This window comes from Trachemys scripta, chromosome 1, assembly GCF_013100865.1.
Source record: "Trachemys scripta elegans isolate TJP31775 chromosome 1, CAS_Tse_1.0, whole genome shotgun sequence".
NCBI classification, from domain to species: Eukaryota; Metazoa; Chordata; order Testudines; family Emydidae; genus Trachemys; species Trachemys scripta.
Window position 1 is genome coordinate 80,238,803 of NC_048298.1, and position 18,064 is coordinate 80,256,866.

Genomic DNA, 18,064 nt, shown 5'->3' on the forward strand with positions numbered 1-18,064 from the left:
CCCCCTGGGACTCCCATGCCTATCCAACTTCTGCCTGTCCCCTGACTGCCCCGTCCCCCGAACCCTGACCCATCTAACCCCCCTTCTTCCTGCCTCTGACTGCCCCCCCCCGAACCTCCGCCCCATCCAATCCCCCCTGCTCCCTGTCCCTTGACTGCCCCCCCGGAACCTCCTACCCCTTCTCCAACCCCCCAGCCCCCTTACCATGCCACTCAGACCATGTTGCATACATGCTGCCGTGTGCTCCCCTGCAAAGCCACAGGCCGCCCCCCCACCCCCGCACCTGCCTTCCAGATTTGAACACCTCAAAATTAAGGAGTGCTCAAGCTCAGTTTGGGCAGCTGTTATTTCATTTCTCCCAAATCAAATATACTGATCCACTGTAACTTGCTGTAGAAAAAGTAGGATAAAATTGAGCAAGAAATGCTTCTCAGTGGTTATTAGGACTGGAATTGCTATTTTCAACAGCCATTGCCTTTTGTTTGTTTGTTTGTTTAAAAGGAAGACAGTGATATTGCATTGGCAAATTTAGAAAGAAAGAGTGGAACAAAAGAATAATAAAGGCACCTCAACTTTTCCTCATTTATGTAGGACAGTCTTATAATATTCATCCAGATATCCTCCAATCACACAAGCTGAAAATTGTTCCACTTTACTGCAGTTCTGTAACCATATGGGAACCAATCCTGTCTGTGTTCTGTGCACACCTAAAATTCCTGCTGAATGACCTGCCCTGGGAGCGAGTTACCAGTGACCCAGGGCAGCGGCGGAAGGAGGGTGCAGGGGTGTGGGGGGGAGAGCCCAGGGCTAGGGTGGCAGGAGGTGTGGGGGGGGTAGGGGGGAGCCCAGAGCTGGGTCGGCAGGGGGTGCGGGGGGGGGGGGGGGGCCCCGGGGGGGGGGGGGGGGGGGCTATGGCGAGGAGCCCAGGGCTGGGATGGGGGGCAGCCAAAATTTTTTTTGCTTGGGGCAGCAAAAAAACCTAGAGCCGGCCCTGCATGGAAGTCAACATACCTGACTTAATGTAATCTACAGGCCATAATTCACTTTCAGTCTGTGTGACTTGTCCTCTTGAATGAGAGACAATTGCTAGGTCATTTGAAAGCTTCCCTTACTTACTGTTTTAGGGTCCAATCCTGCAAATCTTTATGTATGTTAGTAGTTTTACTGAAATGCACAGTCCTATTAATTTCAGTGGGACTACATGACATGCGTAAAGACAAACACATACAGTGTTTGGTAGATCTAGTCCTTAGGTCAGCAATTAAAAGGATAGATACTTTCAAAGAACCATATCAATTAAAAAAAACAAAACCCCCACACATTTCTTTGTTTCTGTTATTAACACTATCTTTGATTTAAAAACAAAATCAATTTAGTTATCAAACACCACACCCATTTTGGACCAAAACTGACACAAGATCATTCCTTTAAAAAGTTTAACACCAATCCTGGGACTTAAACTAGATGAAACTTTACAAGGATACATCTATTATACTACAACTATAGTCTACTGATTATATACAGACGGTTTTCATAATGCTGTCCTAATTCATTTAGGACCTGTTCCAAAGATCACTGAAGTAAATGAATTGACCCCAATTGATTTCAGTGCATATTGAATCAGGTCCTTAGTTATTTTTAATCAATAACACAATAATATAAATAATACTTTGCACTCACACAACTTTTTTCATCTATATGAAATATATGGACACATAAGCATTACTAATCCTATTGTACAAATGGCTAAGCAAGATCCAAAGGTCACTGACTTATTCAAGGCCATGCAGCCAGTCAATGGAAGGATTTGGAATAGAAGAACCCAGGTTTCCTGACTCAAAACTAGGTTTAGGATTAGATTTTATCAGTAAATGTTGTAAACACTAATTTCTTCATACACACATACATGATAATCAAAAATTTACCAACAGGCAAAGTAAGAAAAATGGTGCTTTCAAATGTATTAAAGTTTGATTTAAGGATATTTTGACATGTGAGGTTTAATTAACAATGCTAATGGAAGTTACAAATTACTTTATTTGAACATACCAATAGTATCAATACTTTAATTCATTCTACCATATGATTCCTAAGCTCTCCCTCGAATTACACTCCCCCTTCAACATCTCTCCAAACTGAGGTCAAGTCTAGACTGTAATACATTTGCCTATTGTGTCAAGATGCTGAAACTTGATATCCAGCAGTGCCCATTTGATTTATAACCTGAACAGCAGTACAAATCAAATCAACTTCGCTGTCTGCAGCCCACCAGAGTAACTCTCCTTTTGCAAGGCTGCCAAATTAAGCGTCCTTCTAAAAGCTACCCAAACCAACTAAACCAAGAGAATCAAACCGAATAATTAAAAGTGTGTGTGTGTGTGCGCGTCACACACACAAAACATCTTTTTACTATGTTTAAAGTAGTTAACTTAGACCCTGATCCTGCAAGCAATATGCTCAGTAACAAGGATCCACGAGGGGCATAGCAGCAGGAATGAATCATTGCACTGTTTTGGCTAGAGCTGTGCAAAATTTTCTGGCAGAGACCCAAAGCAAAGTTCATACACATCTACCCAGGTTCATAAAATTCTCAATCAAAAATCCATTCAAACTTTGAAGAGAAATCTGGTCCCCATTTCCATTTTGCAATCATCTTGATAGGAGCAATGGAGTGTGTGTGTGGTGGTGGTGGTGGGGAAACAGTGGCCTTTAACCCACCCCCGAAATGTGTGGGCACAAGAATGTATTTGCACAGATCACAGGACAGGGGCATAAACTAGCAGTACACTGATACACAGGCAAACATTTTAAAATACATACTGAGCTGTGTAACAATTTTTTTCACCCTACCTTATTTCACTTGGTTTAGCAATTAGAATTTTTTTTAAATAACAGCAGCCATTATTATTTCAGCTGTATTTAATCTGGAAATTGAACAGATACAAAAGAAATCAATTTTGTCAGCTCCCTGTTGTTCAATATTGTTCTACTGGAGTATTCAGTTAAAAATGTTTTGAAAGTCAGCAATTTAGAAAACTCTTCCATTACATTGTTGAAATATCCGTGTTTGGGTAGGAGCATCCTCTAAAACAAAAAACATTCATTTTATCCTAGCTACCTTTTCTTTTTTTCCCCTGCAGTTTTAGATTTTTTCCCTCCTATTCCTAGCATCCTGGCAGTAGGCATCCCATAATTTTATGGTACCTCAGGACGGGGCTCCCAAGTCTTCAGAGATGCTGTGAGGTAATGATAGCCATATCAGCTTTTAAAGAGGCCTGAATAGTGTTCTGCCTCATCACATCATCTTGATTTTTTTCCCCTAATGTAGGAACATTTGTAAGGATGCTCAAGTCATCTGGACACAAAATATTTTGGAGGGGTTCTTTTATAGTATTTTCATTAGAAATATCTTGATATTTAAAGGGACACTCTCAATATACCATTTCATAAAATGTACATATAAAGTATATATTATATTTTAATAGAAATCCTCATGTTACTATCACAGAAAAACATATTTTATCCAGCACTCTGAAAATACACTTGTAAAAGAACTTGTGTATCTATTATTAACTTAGACTATCAAACTTAAACACGTTAAAAGTGTGGTTTCCTTTTCACCATATATGCAGTTTACTTTTGCACTGCACTTAGCGTGAACAGTGGAGCTACAATAGCCAGTTAAACTGATCATAAACAGAAAATGTACATGCTAGTTATGCTATTGTAGCATAAAGCTCCGTTGAGGATTTTGGTTCAGATCTATTTCTCTACCTCAAATGCTGTAAATCCCCAAATCTGAAACTCTGAGTTTGTTTGAAAACCAGATCTGAAATTTGTAGTGAGACTGTCACTTGTTTGAAATAATTTTTAAAAGCAGACACTTGTCATGGATTTAAAAAAAAAAAAAAGTTCTTGAAGCTTCAATACCATCCTGCTATAATTTTTGTTAGCATTACACAGGGTATGATGTGTCCTCAATGGTTTCTTAAAACATGGCTAAAATAATGCTGATACGAAAAGAATGTGGTTTGAGCATTAGTCAAGGCCTAAAAACGTAACACTTGGATATGCAGTAATGCTTTAAAATGTACACTAGTTAAGAATATGGGCAGTGAACATTCAAACATATGGAATTACCAGCTCTGCTACCTTACAACACGTCATTCACCAGGTACTCGTACTAGAACTGTAGTAAATATCTACTAATTGTTTTAACACAGTGAGCCACATTCACCCAGGCATAAACCTCCTGAAACTAAACGGAGTTACACCAAGTATTAATTTCATTCCAATTGTTGTGAAAGCTATAAAATGTGTGTAACATTACTTCACCCCACACTCCATTCCATCCTCACACCAGATATTACATTACTGGTCCTATCTCCAAGCCATGTACAGAAACGTAATTAATTAGTTCCAGCAGCATTAGCTTGCATTTTTCCAAGCTGAATCTCATATTGTTACATTTTCCCTGTGTTTCCGATCTCTTTAGGTCTCTTCATGTTTCTCCTCCAACCCTCTTAGTGATTCCAAGGAAAGATATAACAGAAAAACAGGTGATCTAGAAGAGAAAGTGATTAGAGGCCACAAAGGCCTCCATATGAGGAGAGATTAAAAAGACTGAGGTGAGCTGGATGAAAGGGATCTTGAAAGAGGAATATAAAAAGTATGAATGACTGCAGCAAAGGTGAATCAAATGCTTCTTTTTTTACATTTTCTAATAATGCAAAAAGAAGGGGACTTCTAACTAGATTTAAGCGAGAAAAGGAATTTTTGTAACCACATGGCATTTATACAAGTCATGAGAACATCCAGTTATATTAGATAGATTAACATTTTTAAAAAGGGATAAACTCAGTGCTTAATTTGTGCTAGGGCTTGCCAGGGCTGAGCCCAGGCATCTCTAGGCTTGGCAGTTCATAGCCCCGGCACTTCTGGGCTTGCCGCATCAATTATCAATGTAAAAAAATTGCTTTAGCCCCAGCACCGAATTGCTTGAGCTCTGGCAACTCGTTCATTACAAATTAAGCACTGGATAAACTCATCCTTCAGGTTATAAACCTGCCACTAATTAATGGGGATTAAGTGGGGGGGACTCTTTTCTTATGGGCAGGAAATACATAATTAGGGTTTCCTGTACCGTTTTATAAAGCGTCTGATACTGGTCAGTCAAACAGGGCATCTGACAACATGGGCCATTGATGTGTCTGAGTAGGGCAATCCCTATCTGGTTATGCTTTAAAAGTTTTTGTTTTTGTTTTTGTTTTTTTTCCCAAAAAGGATTGTTTTGAAGCACATTGTGGAAGCAATGAGACTCTTGGTACTTGTTTGCCTAGCTTTTGTTAACTGCATTGTTCCAAAAGACAAGTTGTTTTAGTGGATTACAGATGGAGATGCAGTTGTTGATGTGCCCCAGTCTTAACCAAGGCCTAGAAGTGGAGAAGGAACCAGCCAGTGGAGGGTGTGGAGCTCAGAGTCAGGGATGACATACTCATAGCAGCTCTTCCTATTGAGAAGGTGAGCTGTTGCATTCTGTGCAATTTGAAGTTTCTGCATCACTTCAACCTTCAGCCCCAGAATTACAGTAATCCAGTATGGAAGCAATGAATGCATGGATTGCTTTGGCCAGATCCTCACTGGGGAGGATGGGGCGAAGTCTCCTAGCAAACAGAATTTCTTGACACTGATACTAAATTCTGCAGGACCCTGAAGCTTTGCACATCTTTGATGAATTAGGGAAGAAAAGACACCTTGAAAGGAGGAGGAACCAGTGGCCTACCTATTTCTTCAAAACACTGCTTCTTCCTGACCAGACCAATTTAATTTTCCCAGACAAGAATGAGCCAGCTGTTCTTCATTCAGGTACTCATCTCTTTTAGGCAGTGGGATCTTTGTGATGGTGTTGACTGTATAGAAAATGAGACCGGCCCCCAGCTCGGTATTCTTGGCTTTCCTGCCAGCTAAACAGCAATGAGGTCTGACGGTTTCTCTAAATAGTCTCAGGTAGACATTGAAATAGAGGAAGAGTCTCTGGCTTGTTAACTACAGTGAAGTTTAAAAATTACTTTTCTTCCCTTTCCTGAGATTCTACCATCTTGATATTCCCCTTTCATAATGAATTGTTCTAACTTTTGTACAAACTGAATCTGCTGGGTTTTTTCCCCTCCAGAACAGACAGCAGTTTTTTTTCCTCTTAAAAATAGAAGGTGAAGGAAAACATGAAATCTAATCTGAATAATCCTTAGTAGAGTTCAAGATGGACATGGTGATGTGTAGCGATTGAAAAGTCTCAACACCTGATCTCCCCAGGACTATGTTTAGTCAGTCCAGATTAAAACGTCCTGCACCATCAGGCTCCCAGGTCCTCCTAATGAAATCAATCCTGACATCTCCTTCTCTCCTAATCAAACCCTCTGCCTACAGACACCTAATTAATTAATTCCAGGCTCCCTAATTTTGTTTGCAGGGCTTCTGTGGGGCTGCTGCCATTCTGGACATGTAGGAAACCCTTGGCTTCCCACATGGGCTGCTCTGCTTCTCACTCCCATGCCCCTCCAGGAAAAGTAACAGCAGCAGCTTGCTTTGGGCAGCCCCCATCCAGGCCTAGGCCTCCGGGTAGGGGCTGGGCTCTGGCGCTCTCCAGGCCAGAAAGCTACAATTGGGTCTAAACTGCTTGACAAACCCTTTGTCTTCTGTGTTCTGGTTGCATTCTACCTCAGTCTCGTTGGGAGAAAGAAATCCTTGACTCCAAACCAGAACAATGGCTACAATGGTGGCTAAGCGAGAAGGGCCCCAGTTCATCAGCAAAGGAGCAGTCCGAGGGAATGCAGCCATTTTGGATTATTGCAGGATGTCAGTTTCTGCCTTGTCAGGAGCAACAGCAGCTTCAGTTGCTCTGCTCTTCCTTCCCACTCCCCTTCTCTTAAAAGAAGAAATGATCCTCCTTCACTACAAAGCAGCAGCATGGCTTGCTGTTCCTGCCCACCCCAACCCCCTCCAGCTAAAGGATAGCAGAGTTTGAACTACTCTGCTCCTTCCTTTCCCAGTTCTCCGGGAATGAGCCAGAAGCTATCCAGCTCACTTATCCAGATAGAATCATAGAATATCAGGGTTGGAAGGGACCTCAGGAGGTCATCTAGTCCAACCCCCAGCTCAAAGCAGGAGCTATCCCCAGACAGATTTTTGCCCCAAATCCCTAAATGGCCCCCTCAAGAATTGAACTCTCAATCCTGGGTTTAATAGGCCAATGCTCAAAACACCGAGCTATCCCTCCCCTCCTGGGAGGAGGTAAGTGAGAGCGGAGTTACTTGTCCTGGGTAAGTGAGAGTGGAGTTTTTCCAACCTCCAGACATATGATGCATAAAACTATCCAGTTACACAAGACTCAGTTTTTTTCCAACTCTTGATTTTATCACAGCTCTCTTTATATTGGGCATTTTCCTTAAAGCCTTGGCTCATAGAGTCATGTGATTAGATCGGTGCCTCAGCTTGCATTTAAAAAAAAAGTAAGTTTCTAGTCCTCATGGTTGCAGAGAAAAGCTTTAAAATATGAACCCTGATGTTTAAGCCATCAGAATGCAAATAGAAAGGTCGCAAAATTTTCTTAAAAAAATAAATTTCATTATTTTTGGACACCTGGAGTTGGCAATACTGAAAATTGGTCATGCTGCTTTGTTCCAGCTATTAAGTCAATCTGCCGGATTGAAGAGACTTCAGTTTAAATTCCCAGATAAATCAAGACATCAAGAATAATATACAAGTTTTCTTCTGTCATCATGCTAAGCAATATAGCATATTTACCTTCTAGAAAGAAAAGAATTACGAGGTATAAAACTAATTTGCTCAACACTATACAAAGAAGTAGACATCAATACTGTTGGTTTATGTATAACGTGTGTCAAATTTATAGTGCAAAGGCCATGCTATGCTGATCGCATACCAACAGTAAAAGCCACAGTGAATGAGGTTACTTAATTTAAAACATTTCATTATGCAGAAACAATCTGAAGCACACTATCTCTTGTCTAGCAGTGACATTTAATGAGATGGGAGGGGCGGAAAGAAAGACTAGCATTCTATATAGGGAAAGGAAGCAGTCTTTCTCCACAGATAAATAATCCAAGTACTTCAAGCTGTGAAGCTCATTTATTTTGAAGCACTAAATATCTTGTCTCAGTAGAAGAGAGAAAGCAGAACAGCTATTTTTGCCCACAGCCAGAGCCAGCAAGAGGAAATTACAATACAACGGAGAGCAGCTTTGCTTTCTTTTGCTTAACCAGAGTCATAAATACAGAGAGGACTTCACCTGCTTAAACCGAACAGGTAGCTGGAGATTTGAAATTTGTACACAAGCTAGCCAACCCATTAGTCCCATCCATAGTGCAGTCATACATGTAATTACACACACATATTATGATCACTAATATAACAGGCAGATATCATGCAGTCTATTAAAAAAAGACAACAAATCTAACCTCCACTGCACCATGAGAAAAATTGCCCCAATGAAATTGTACATCATGGAATCTATAGTATATAAATATATTGCTCCAACCCTCTTAGAAGCAATTTTAGCATGTAGGATGCCAGGTGTCTAGTTTTCAACTGAACACCAGGTCGAAAAGGGACCCTCCCCAGCCTGGTGAAAATGAGCGAGTGAGGATGGGGGAGAATGAGCAAAGGAGTGGGGGGATGGAGCGAACAGTAATAATTGCTCCCTACTGTAGAAAAATCATTTGCTCTGCAGATCTTCACTTTAAGGGAGATTGAAATAAAAGAAGAGCCTTTGCTTGTATTACCTAAGCAATTTCTGAGAGAGACATCCCAGGGATGTCTAAGCATGAACAATTAATATTCAAAGAATTAAACAGCTAGTTTTCTGTTCACTTTTCGTAGTTGTTTTCCATTACTCTCACCTTGAGCTAGTTTCTTTAGTGAATTTATCTTGAACTTCAGTTTCTACAGTCGGTCAACAGTCATTCATTTTCAGTTTCTTACGCAACACAGCAATGAAGCAATGTTGGGGTTAAAAACACTGAATGGGAAAGTTTATTAAAAGTTTTCCTTTAGGTTAAAAAAATAGTCATCGCAATAGCTATTTTGTGATATTTATTTAAAAATAGAGAACCTAAGTTTTGGTCCAGGTTTCAGCGCGAGCATGTTTTCAAAAGCACGTCTGAATTGAAGGCTCACACTGACACTGCTTACACTCTCCCCAGAAATGCAGTGGGATTGTTACATGGCAGTTCCTCAGACAGTCTCTCAACTTGTTGACCTCACTACAAAAAAAAAAAAAAATACAGTTGTGATCCCCACAACTGCTGCGGCTTTTAAGTCCTCAGGAGGAACAAAACAAGCTGTTTTGTTACCTTTGGACTGGAGTGTCAAGCGCCGGCCCTGAATCCCTCCTCCGCAGCGCTTCCACTAACCTTTAGCAACTACCACCACCTCCAATCCAGTCTAGTGCAACGAGAGCAGTGCGCAGAGGAATGGAGCAGCGGGCCAGGTGTGTTCTCCGCCCAGGCACCCAGAGGCTGCTTCGGGGCGAGAGGAGCTGGAACTTGAGATTACACGTACAGTGGCCGCAGGTTTGGCTCCCAAGGTGACAGGCGCCTTTTAAGCACCCAAGACAAACAGCTCTCAGCACCTGAGGGGAACCCCCGCCATTTCCAACCCAGACCCGCAGGGCGGCGACAGGGGCTGCTGGAACAAGCCCCCCGGGACGCTGTGCAGCCCCTGCTACGGAAGAGCCAAGCGCTGCAGTGGCGGGTGGGCAAGTAGCCCCCGCGGGCTGCGCGGCGAGAGGGGAATTACCCGGGTCTTGGAGCGCTGGTGCCTCTCCGGGTCCGAGTAAGTCCTGTCCACAGCCAGGCCGGTGTCGCTTCCAGGCATGGTGCCCCCGAGCGGCTGTTCTCCCCGGGCAGCCCGAGAGCGAGCAGCGCCCGAGCAGGAGAGCTCGGCTTCGCCGTCTCGGCGCTTCTGCCTCCTCCCGCCCTGGCTGCAGCCCGGTGAGCCAGTAGCGGACACGCCCGGCAGCTGCTCCTCCTGCCCCCGCCCATAACCCCGTTAACCCTCCGGTAGCCGCGCCGCGCCCCTGCCTGGAGCGGCCGAGAGAGCTGGGGCCGCTCCCTGGGCAAACCAGTCCCGCAGCAGCACCGGGATTCCCAGCGCCAGGGCGCTGGAGGCTGCGGGGGCAGGGCGCGGCTGAGAGCGGCTCTCGGGGAGAAAGCCACAGGCGCTTGGGTGAAAGGGGAAAACAAAAGGGGCCCAAACCCCTGTTTTCTGGCAGGCTCGTGTCGCCGGGTTACTCCCGGGCAGCCCAAAGGCTCCGCCGGCACAAGGCAGGGGCGATGGCCCTCGCTCTGCTCCCGGTTTCATTCGAGTCTCTCCGCTCTTTCAGTCAACTAGGGAGGAGATCCCACAACTGCCCTGCTTTCGCCTTTCAACCCGTTTAAATCTGGGGGTCCATTTAGTGCTCCTGGGTGAGAGGCACTGGCTAGGCAGGACTTGTACTAGCTAAGCCATCCTCTCTCCTCTCCCTCCCAGGGCTAAGGGCTTGGCTGCACTTAAAACACCGCAGCAGCACCACCATAGCGCTTCCGTGTAGACATGACCTAAACTGGGGTTCTCACAACAAATTTTTGGTGGCCTCAGTTTCCAGAAAACTTAATTAACTTCAGGAAAAACAAATAAATATGCACACATACCTATCCAAATCATTGTAATTTATTTACATAGGGTTTATTATTATTATTTTTTTGCAGACTCAATAACAACAATGTACAGTTGTTCCTATTCTTTACTAGACCTAAACAGAATAGAAACACAAATAAGGTGTTTTGCATGTTCTTGTCTTTTTTTTTTTTTTTTTGTTATTGTTGTTTCTTTTGCTTTTTTGGTTTCTGTTTTGTGTTGTTTTAAATAGAATTGCTAGCTAGTAAGTCTGCTTCTGGGAAAAATGATATTTGTATGTTTGTTAATATCACTGTTCACAGCAGCAGACCTGTTAGCAAACATACAAATATCACTTTTTACAGCAGACTTACTCAGCCCTGGCAAGCCAGGGGACAAATTGAGCCTTGGATGGAGAAGGGGTAGGGAGGATGGGTGAGGGGCCTGGGGAGGCAGCGGGGGCCAGAGGCGATGAAGGGAGGTGGTAAGCCTGAAGCCCAGTGGCCAGAGCCTGCCACCCCAAGGCTGAAGCCGGAAGCCTGAGCCCTACTGCCCACAAGAAGATGGGGCACTCACACCGGCTGTCTGCTCCTCCGGCGTTTGTGGCTCCAGAGGAGGGCAGACCCAGGGGAGGGGCCAATGCTTTGCCTACCCACCCCCAATCACTGCCTAGGCTGACCTAGACCAAAGGCAAGCATTCTCCCATCAGCACAGGTATTCCACCTCCCCAAGAGGCCATAGCTAAGTCAACAGGAGAACTCTTCTGTTGACCTAGCACTGTCTACAGTCCAGGTTAGATCAGTTTAACTGTGTCACTCATGGGTGTGGATTTTTTACACCCATGAGCGAGGTAGTTCTACCAACCTAATTTCCAGGCGTAAGTGTCCATCAATGTCCAATGCTTCCATCAATATAGGGTATGTCCACACTAGAAAGGCTACAGCTGCTGCACTGCAGTATAATTAGGCAGTCTGAAAAAGAATTTGAAGAGCAACTAGCAAAAGAATCAAGAACAGCACATTTTTTAATTACATCAGAAGCAGAAAGCTTGCCAAACATTCAGTGGGGACAATGGATGACCAAGGTGCTAAAGGGGTACTTGAAGAAGACAAGGCGGAGAAGCTAAATGAATGCTTTGCATGGGTCTTCACTGCAGAGAATGTGAGGAAGAGCCCCACACCTGCACCATTCTTTTTAAGTGACAGATTTGAGGAACTGTCCCAGATTAAGGTGTCAATAGAGGAGGTTTGGGAAGAAATTGATCAAACAGTAACAAGTCACAAGGACCACATAATATTCATCCAAGATTTCTGAAGGAAGTCAAATATGTAATTGCAGAACTACTACTCTGGTATATAACCTCTCACTTAACTCAGTCTCAGTACCAGATAACTGGCGGATAGCTAATGTAATGAGTTTGCTGATGTTATGGGTCAGCTGATGTTATGGTCATAAGATTCTTGGAGCTACAAAATATGAAATGAGAAGGAACTGTGCCATATGGCATTCACTTTCCATAAATCAGAGTTCTTATTCTGCCAGTGATGTGACTCTGCTCATATTTCCAGAAGATAATTTCAGTGGGAAATTCAGTGTGTGTAGATTGAGAGCAGGTATGACCAAGACTGTCTCCATTTAAAAGGTCGTGAATTATTTTTACCCAACATAGTTTCCCCCACAAAAAAGAAAGATTAGGATGTTTATTTTCTATCTTGTCTATAAATCACACTATTATCACTAGTGTTGCTATTGTTTCCACACATTTCAGCCCCACAACGTAGCAGAAGGTTATTTGTTTAAATAAGAGCTCCAGAAACCTCTTAAAAGAGCAGTTATATGCTGAGAAGTGACTGTAAAAAGGCTACAATGGGGTTCTGTGTTTCGTTTTGCAACAAATTTCAGGCCAGATTTGCTCACTTTATACATACAAATACAGGAAAGAGAACTGTTAAGATCAAGGGAATCAAATAATCCCAACATTTCTGTGGGCCAAGTCCTCTTACATTCCCAGCTGAAAGTCTCTCCCTAGTGCTATTAAAGAGTGTTGACTTTTTCACCTTTTGTATTAACAAAAATATTATTTAATAGCTAGCAAGAAACAGAATTAAGCAAATGAGTGAGAAAAAAATCTGATTGTTATCAGTGGTCTTCAGTACTTTGAACAATTTCGTTAAAGACTATTTGATCTCCTGCCTAAACCCTGTGTTTGTAGCTATAAATAATAAAGATGCAACTCCATAATGACAAATGGGAGAGTTCTTCTGTACTTGCATCAATTTGTAAGCACTATGGAAGCATGTGTGAAATTGGTTATTGATGCAGAACTCTTCCTCATAACACCCTGTAATGGTGTCTTGTTAGAGTATGTGGCTTTGAAAGCAGAGTAAGATAAATCAGAAGAATAACATTTGTTTATTGATGTAATTACTTGGGGGGGGGGTTCGGTGATGCTCATCAACTTTAGTATTTGATTGTCCCACAAACAATTAGTGCATTTACGATTCACAAAACCTCAGGGAGAACAAGAAATATGTTAATGCCCATTTTACAGATGAGGGAAACTAAAGTATTGCAGACGACTAGCTCAAGGCCACACAGAAAGTGCACATCAAATCCAGAAATAGAACTCAGTTCTCCTGCCATAGAGTCCAGTGCCTTAATTATAAGATCATCCTTTAAGGAAGACAAGGCCATTGTGGAGAAGCTAAATGAATTCTTTGCATCAGTCTTTACTGCAGAGGATGTGAGGGGGATTCCCAAACCTGAGCAATTCTTTTTAAGTACAAATCTGTGGAACTGTCCCAGATTGAGGTGTCCCTAGAGGAGGTTCTGAAACAAATTGATAAATTAAACAGTAATAAGTCCCCAGGGCCAGATGGGATTCACCCAAGAGTTCTGAAGGAACTCAAATATGAAATAGCAGAACTACTAATTGGGGTATGTAACAGCGTTTCTCAAATGCAGCCACTATGGCTGCACATGGTCACCAGTAGCTTTTCTTGTGGCCTCGGGGGAGGGAGGGGGAAGAGAATCAGTGGCGCCCACCCCTCCCCAGTTGCTCCTGGATGCAATACCTTGGGGTTGGTTGCTTGGGCCGCCAGCAGGGCTCGGCACCTTGCACCACCTCTGGAGACACATGGGGCACAACACTGGAGGAACAGGTGGCCAGTGAGTTCCTGGGAATGATGGGGCTTTGGGCTCCAACCCTGGGGCAGTGGGACTACCCACCCCTGGCCCCCACTGCCTCCCCCAACCCTCCCATCCATCCCCTCATTGCCCCAGGGCCCTGCTGCCTCCCCCTGCTGCCATCCAGTGCTTAATTTGTGTCAGGGCTAATAGCACAAACTTCACAACAGACTTACTAGTTAGCAAGTCTGCTGTGAAAAGTGATATCCGTTTTTAAACATATACCTCTACCCCAATATAACGCTGGCCTCGGGAGCCAAAAAATCTTACCGTGTTATAGGTGAAACCGCGTTATATTGAACTTGCTTTGATCCGCGGGAGCGCGCAGCCCCGCCCCCCGGAGTGCTGCTTTACCGCGTTATATCCAAATTTGTGTTATATCGGGTCACGTTATATCGGGGTAGAGGTGTACTATCTAGCAATAAATAAATTACAATGTTTTGGATGTGTATATGTGCATATTTGTTTTTCCTAAAATTAAGTATTTTAGGGAAAATTATCAGAGTGACCACCAGCAAGAGTTGGTGGCTATATTCTGAGGCCACCAAAAAATTTGTCATGAGAATTCCTGATGGTTATCACTTAAATTAGCTTCTGTACCAGATGATTGGAGGATAGCTAGTGTGATGCAGATTTTTTTTAAAAGGCTCCAGAGGCGATCGTGGCAATTACAAACCAGTAAACCTAACTTCAGTACCAGGTAAATTGGTTGAAACTATAATAAGGAACAGAATTATCAGACACATAGATGAAGGCAATCTGTTGGGGAAGAGTCAACACAGCTTTTATAAAGGGAAATCATCCTCACCAATCTATTACAGTTCTTTGAGGGGGTCAACAAACATGTGGACAAGGCTGATCCAATGGATACAGTTTACTTGGACTTTCAGAAAGCATTTGACAAGGTCCCTCACCAAAGGCTCTTAAGCAAAGTAGACAGTCAAGGGATAAGAGGGAAAGTCCTCTCATGGATCAGTAACTGCTTAATAGATAGGAAACAAAGGGCAGAATTAACAGTCAGTTTTCATAGTGGAGAGAAGCAAAGACAAGATGATGGGCTAGATGAACTATTGGTCTGACCCAGTATGGCCAGTCTTACATTCTAAAAAAGGTGGGCTGCTGTAGCGCTTCAGTGTGGACACTCACTACAGCAACACCTATCAATGTAGTTAATCCACCTCCCCGAGAGGTGGTATCTAGGTACATGGGCGAATTCTTCCACCAACCTAGCAGTGTCTACACCAGGAGTTAGGCTTAATTACATTGCTCAGTGGTGTGGATTTTTCACCCCTGAATGATGTCGCTAGGTCTACGTAACTTTCTAGTGTCGAACAGCCCATAGCTGTTCTTACTTGGGGAGGTGGTGTTCCCACAGATTCAGAAAAACCCTTTCCATCAGTGTAGGCTGCTTCTGCACTACGCGGTTATGCCTGTATAGCTCCGGCGCCATAGGCTGGTGTAGTCTCTGTAATGTAGACATATCCTAACTCTTGCTCAGCTACTATTTTGTCCTCTGTGTCTCCCTTCAAAAAGAGTACTGTATGGTAATTTCTCCTGTGGTCACAGATGGGCTAAGGTAAGAACACCACATTCCCAGAGTTGTCAACTCTCACTATATTTGGAGTTTTTCTGAAAGCTCCAGCTCCTCAAGGCCAGTGATTATGTGACAATCTCAGCATTCACTAAAATAAAATAAAAAAAGTAGTTAAGTTTCAAGTCCTCATGGTTACGGACAAAAAATGGCAAAGACAAATAAAAAGAATCTGACATTTATTATTTTTTAAGATCTCATGATTTTGAGGGCCTGACTCATGATTTTTGATCCCTTGACATTGGCAACACTGAGTTCTGTTGAACGTTTCAGTGCCACCGCTGTGCAGCACTCAGGAGCCATTCCTTGTAACATAACACCTGCTTTATAGGGTCTAGCAAATCTACAAAATAAACAGGGCACAGATTTTCAAAGGAGGCTAAGGGAGTTAGGCACCCAACTTGCACTGATATTTTTTTTATCAGCACTGTACATTACCAGTATGGAGATAAATCTTTACATATAATAGAAAATGGAAGTCAGGATTAAATCTGCAATCATTATGCAAATCTAAGGAAAATATACTTTCCAGTGACATCTCAGTATAGCATACCTAGTCCAGAAGTGTTCTGAATACCCTATGAATAAATTTAAGCTAATAATTTAACAACAGGAGAAATGTAGAAATAAAAGCATTTTGTAGAGTTACTCATTTATGTTGCAGGAGGCATTTACAATTTTTTCTCCCCTAAGTGCAATAATGAAACAGTTCAGGGATCAAATTCTGCTCCAAGTTACACTAGTATAAATCTGGAGTTGTTTCAGATTCACACTGTAGTAACAAGAGCAGGATTTCACATTCAGTTCTCATGAAATGCATATGAATGCACTTCTTGGCGCTGGCATCACACCACTTTTGTTCTCAAGCTTCAGGGAACAGCACCCCTGAGGCCTGAATACATATACATCTCATTACACTCACACACCCTTGAGTGATTTATTGCCCATTTTACATTTTGTTTGTTAAACCTTAAATTCAGTAGCATTGTGTATGAAACAAGATTTGCTGTTGAGGGTTAATTATGTGACACAAGAGCCTAGTTAGTTTTCATGTAGTAAAATATTAGAAAATATTCGGAGTCTCAAATAAAAAGAAAAGAGAACTAGAACTCACTCCTTTGGTAAGTTTTACTTCTGTTACTCTAACAACTCTTTTTTTTTTTCAGTTATCTCCAAATATCGAGCCAAATCCAGTAGTCAATGGGTCTTCTAGTGTAAAGAGAGCACAATTTGCTCTATAGATTTATTCATGTAGGCAAAATCATACAGTATACCTGAACATAAATGCTTATCTGCCATTCCACCCAACAGCTTTTATGTAGCTGTAAAAAAAAGGCAGTAGTTGAAATTGGAAGGCTGTTGTGCAGATGCTTTAAAATCAGCATTGGCTTTCTTCAGGTCCTCAACATAAACATAGAAATAAGGTTCATTATCCAAAACATGTTTGGGGGTTTAGGGTATGGAGACAAAGCTCTTTGGGTCAGGGACTGTCTTTTTGTTCTGTGTTTGCACAGTTCCTAGCACAATGCGGTCCTGCTCCATGACTGGTGCTCCTAAGTGCTATGGTAATACAATAATAATTAATAATGGGGCAATAAAGAATTGAAGAAGCATTAGTTCCCAGATTTTCATAGCAAAGCCAGTGCCAACCATGCATTTCTGAAGCAGACTATGCAATTTACAGATCCAAGGAAGAAGCTTCCACATTCCCTAGTCCCCTTCATTTCTTCAGAAGCATGCAGGACCTTTTACTCTTCCCAAATTCAGCTGAGCAAAATGTTTGGGAGATAAGTAGTTGGAGAAGGGACATGCAGAAAGCTTCAAGTGCCAGACTATTTAACAATATAGAACTTGTTTAATTCCTAGTTCATGCAAAAGTTTTAAGACGCCACAAAATGATGGAACCTACAATTCCCTCCACAAAAGGAGACAGGGCAGCACCACACAAGTAATAAATAACACGTGTATGCTGCAGGCAGTGTTCGTTGGTTAAATGATGCATGCACAAAGTAAGCAGTGTTTCTGGTAAAGAGGATTATGAGGAGATGGAATAATGTGTTTAGCTCCACAGGACCTAGAAATTGCATTAAAGGCATGATTACGAATCAGATCTAGTAAGTAGTTCTTTGCATCGCCTCCATTTGAAAGAAGATGGAAGGAGGAGGCAAGTTCCAGACTATATTTTTATAATGCAAGCAAGTCTAGAGGTACCATTTAAGGTTCTAGCCCGGGGTGGGCAAACTTTTTGGCCTGAGGGCCACATCTGGGTATAGAAATTGTATGGCGGGCAATGAATGTTCATGAAATTGGGGTTGGGTTGCAGGAGGGGGTGCGGGCTCTGGGATGGGGCCAGAAATGAGGAGTTCAGAGTGCAAGGGGGCACTCCGGGCTGGGGCAGCGGGGGGGATTGTACGGGGGAGGGGAGAAGGGCTCTGGGTGGGGCTGGGGATAAGGGGTTTTGTTAGAATAAAGGCCAAATACTTGCCTATTATCCCAGCTGTTTTTCCCATATATAAAGGTATAGCAAGACAATCAATCAAAGAGGCCCAACAGCAAGGAGGCCCAGCGGATGTATCCCATTACTCCTACCCCTGGACCCTGGAAAGGCAATCA

At 42.8% G+C, this 18,064-nt stretch overlaps 1 protein-coding gene across 3 annotated transcripts in view; it reads right to left on the minus strand.

The window, feature by feature from the left end:
• TMCC3 (transmembrane and coiled-coil domain family 3) overlaps nucleotides 1-18,064 on the minus strand; it is a 227,791-nt gene that overhangs the window by 55,588 nt on the left and 154,139 nt on the right. Inside the window, exon 1 of one of the 3 annotated variants that reach the window (XM_034772869.1) lies at nucleotides 9,817-10,595. The exons of 1 other annotated variant lie outside the window; for it this stretch is intronic. In XM_034772869.1, the coding sequence (XP_034628760.1) occupies nucleotides 9,817-9,894 (78 nt within the window). In that variant the 5' untranslated portion in view covers nucleotides 9,895-10,595. Of the gene's footprint in view, nucleotides 1-9,431; nucleotides 9,768-9,816; nucleotides 10,596-18,064 lie in introns of those variants that run through there. One more of the 3 variants, XM_034772890.1, reaches the window with a different exon arrangement.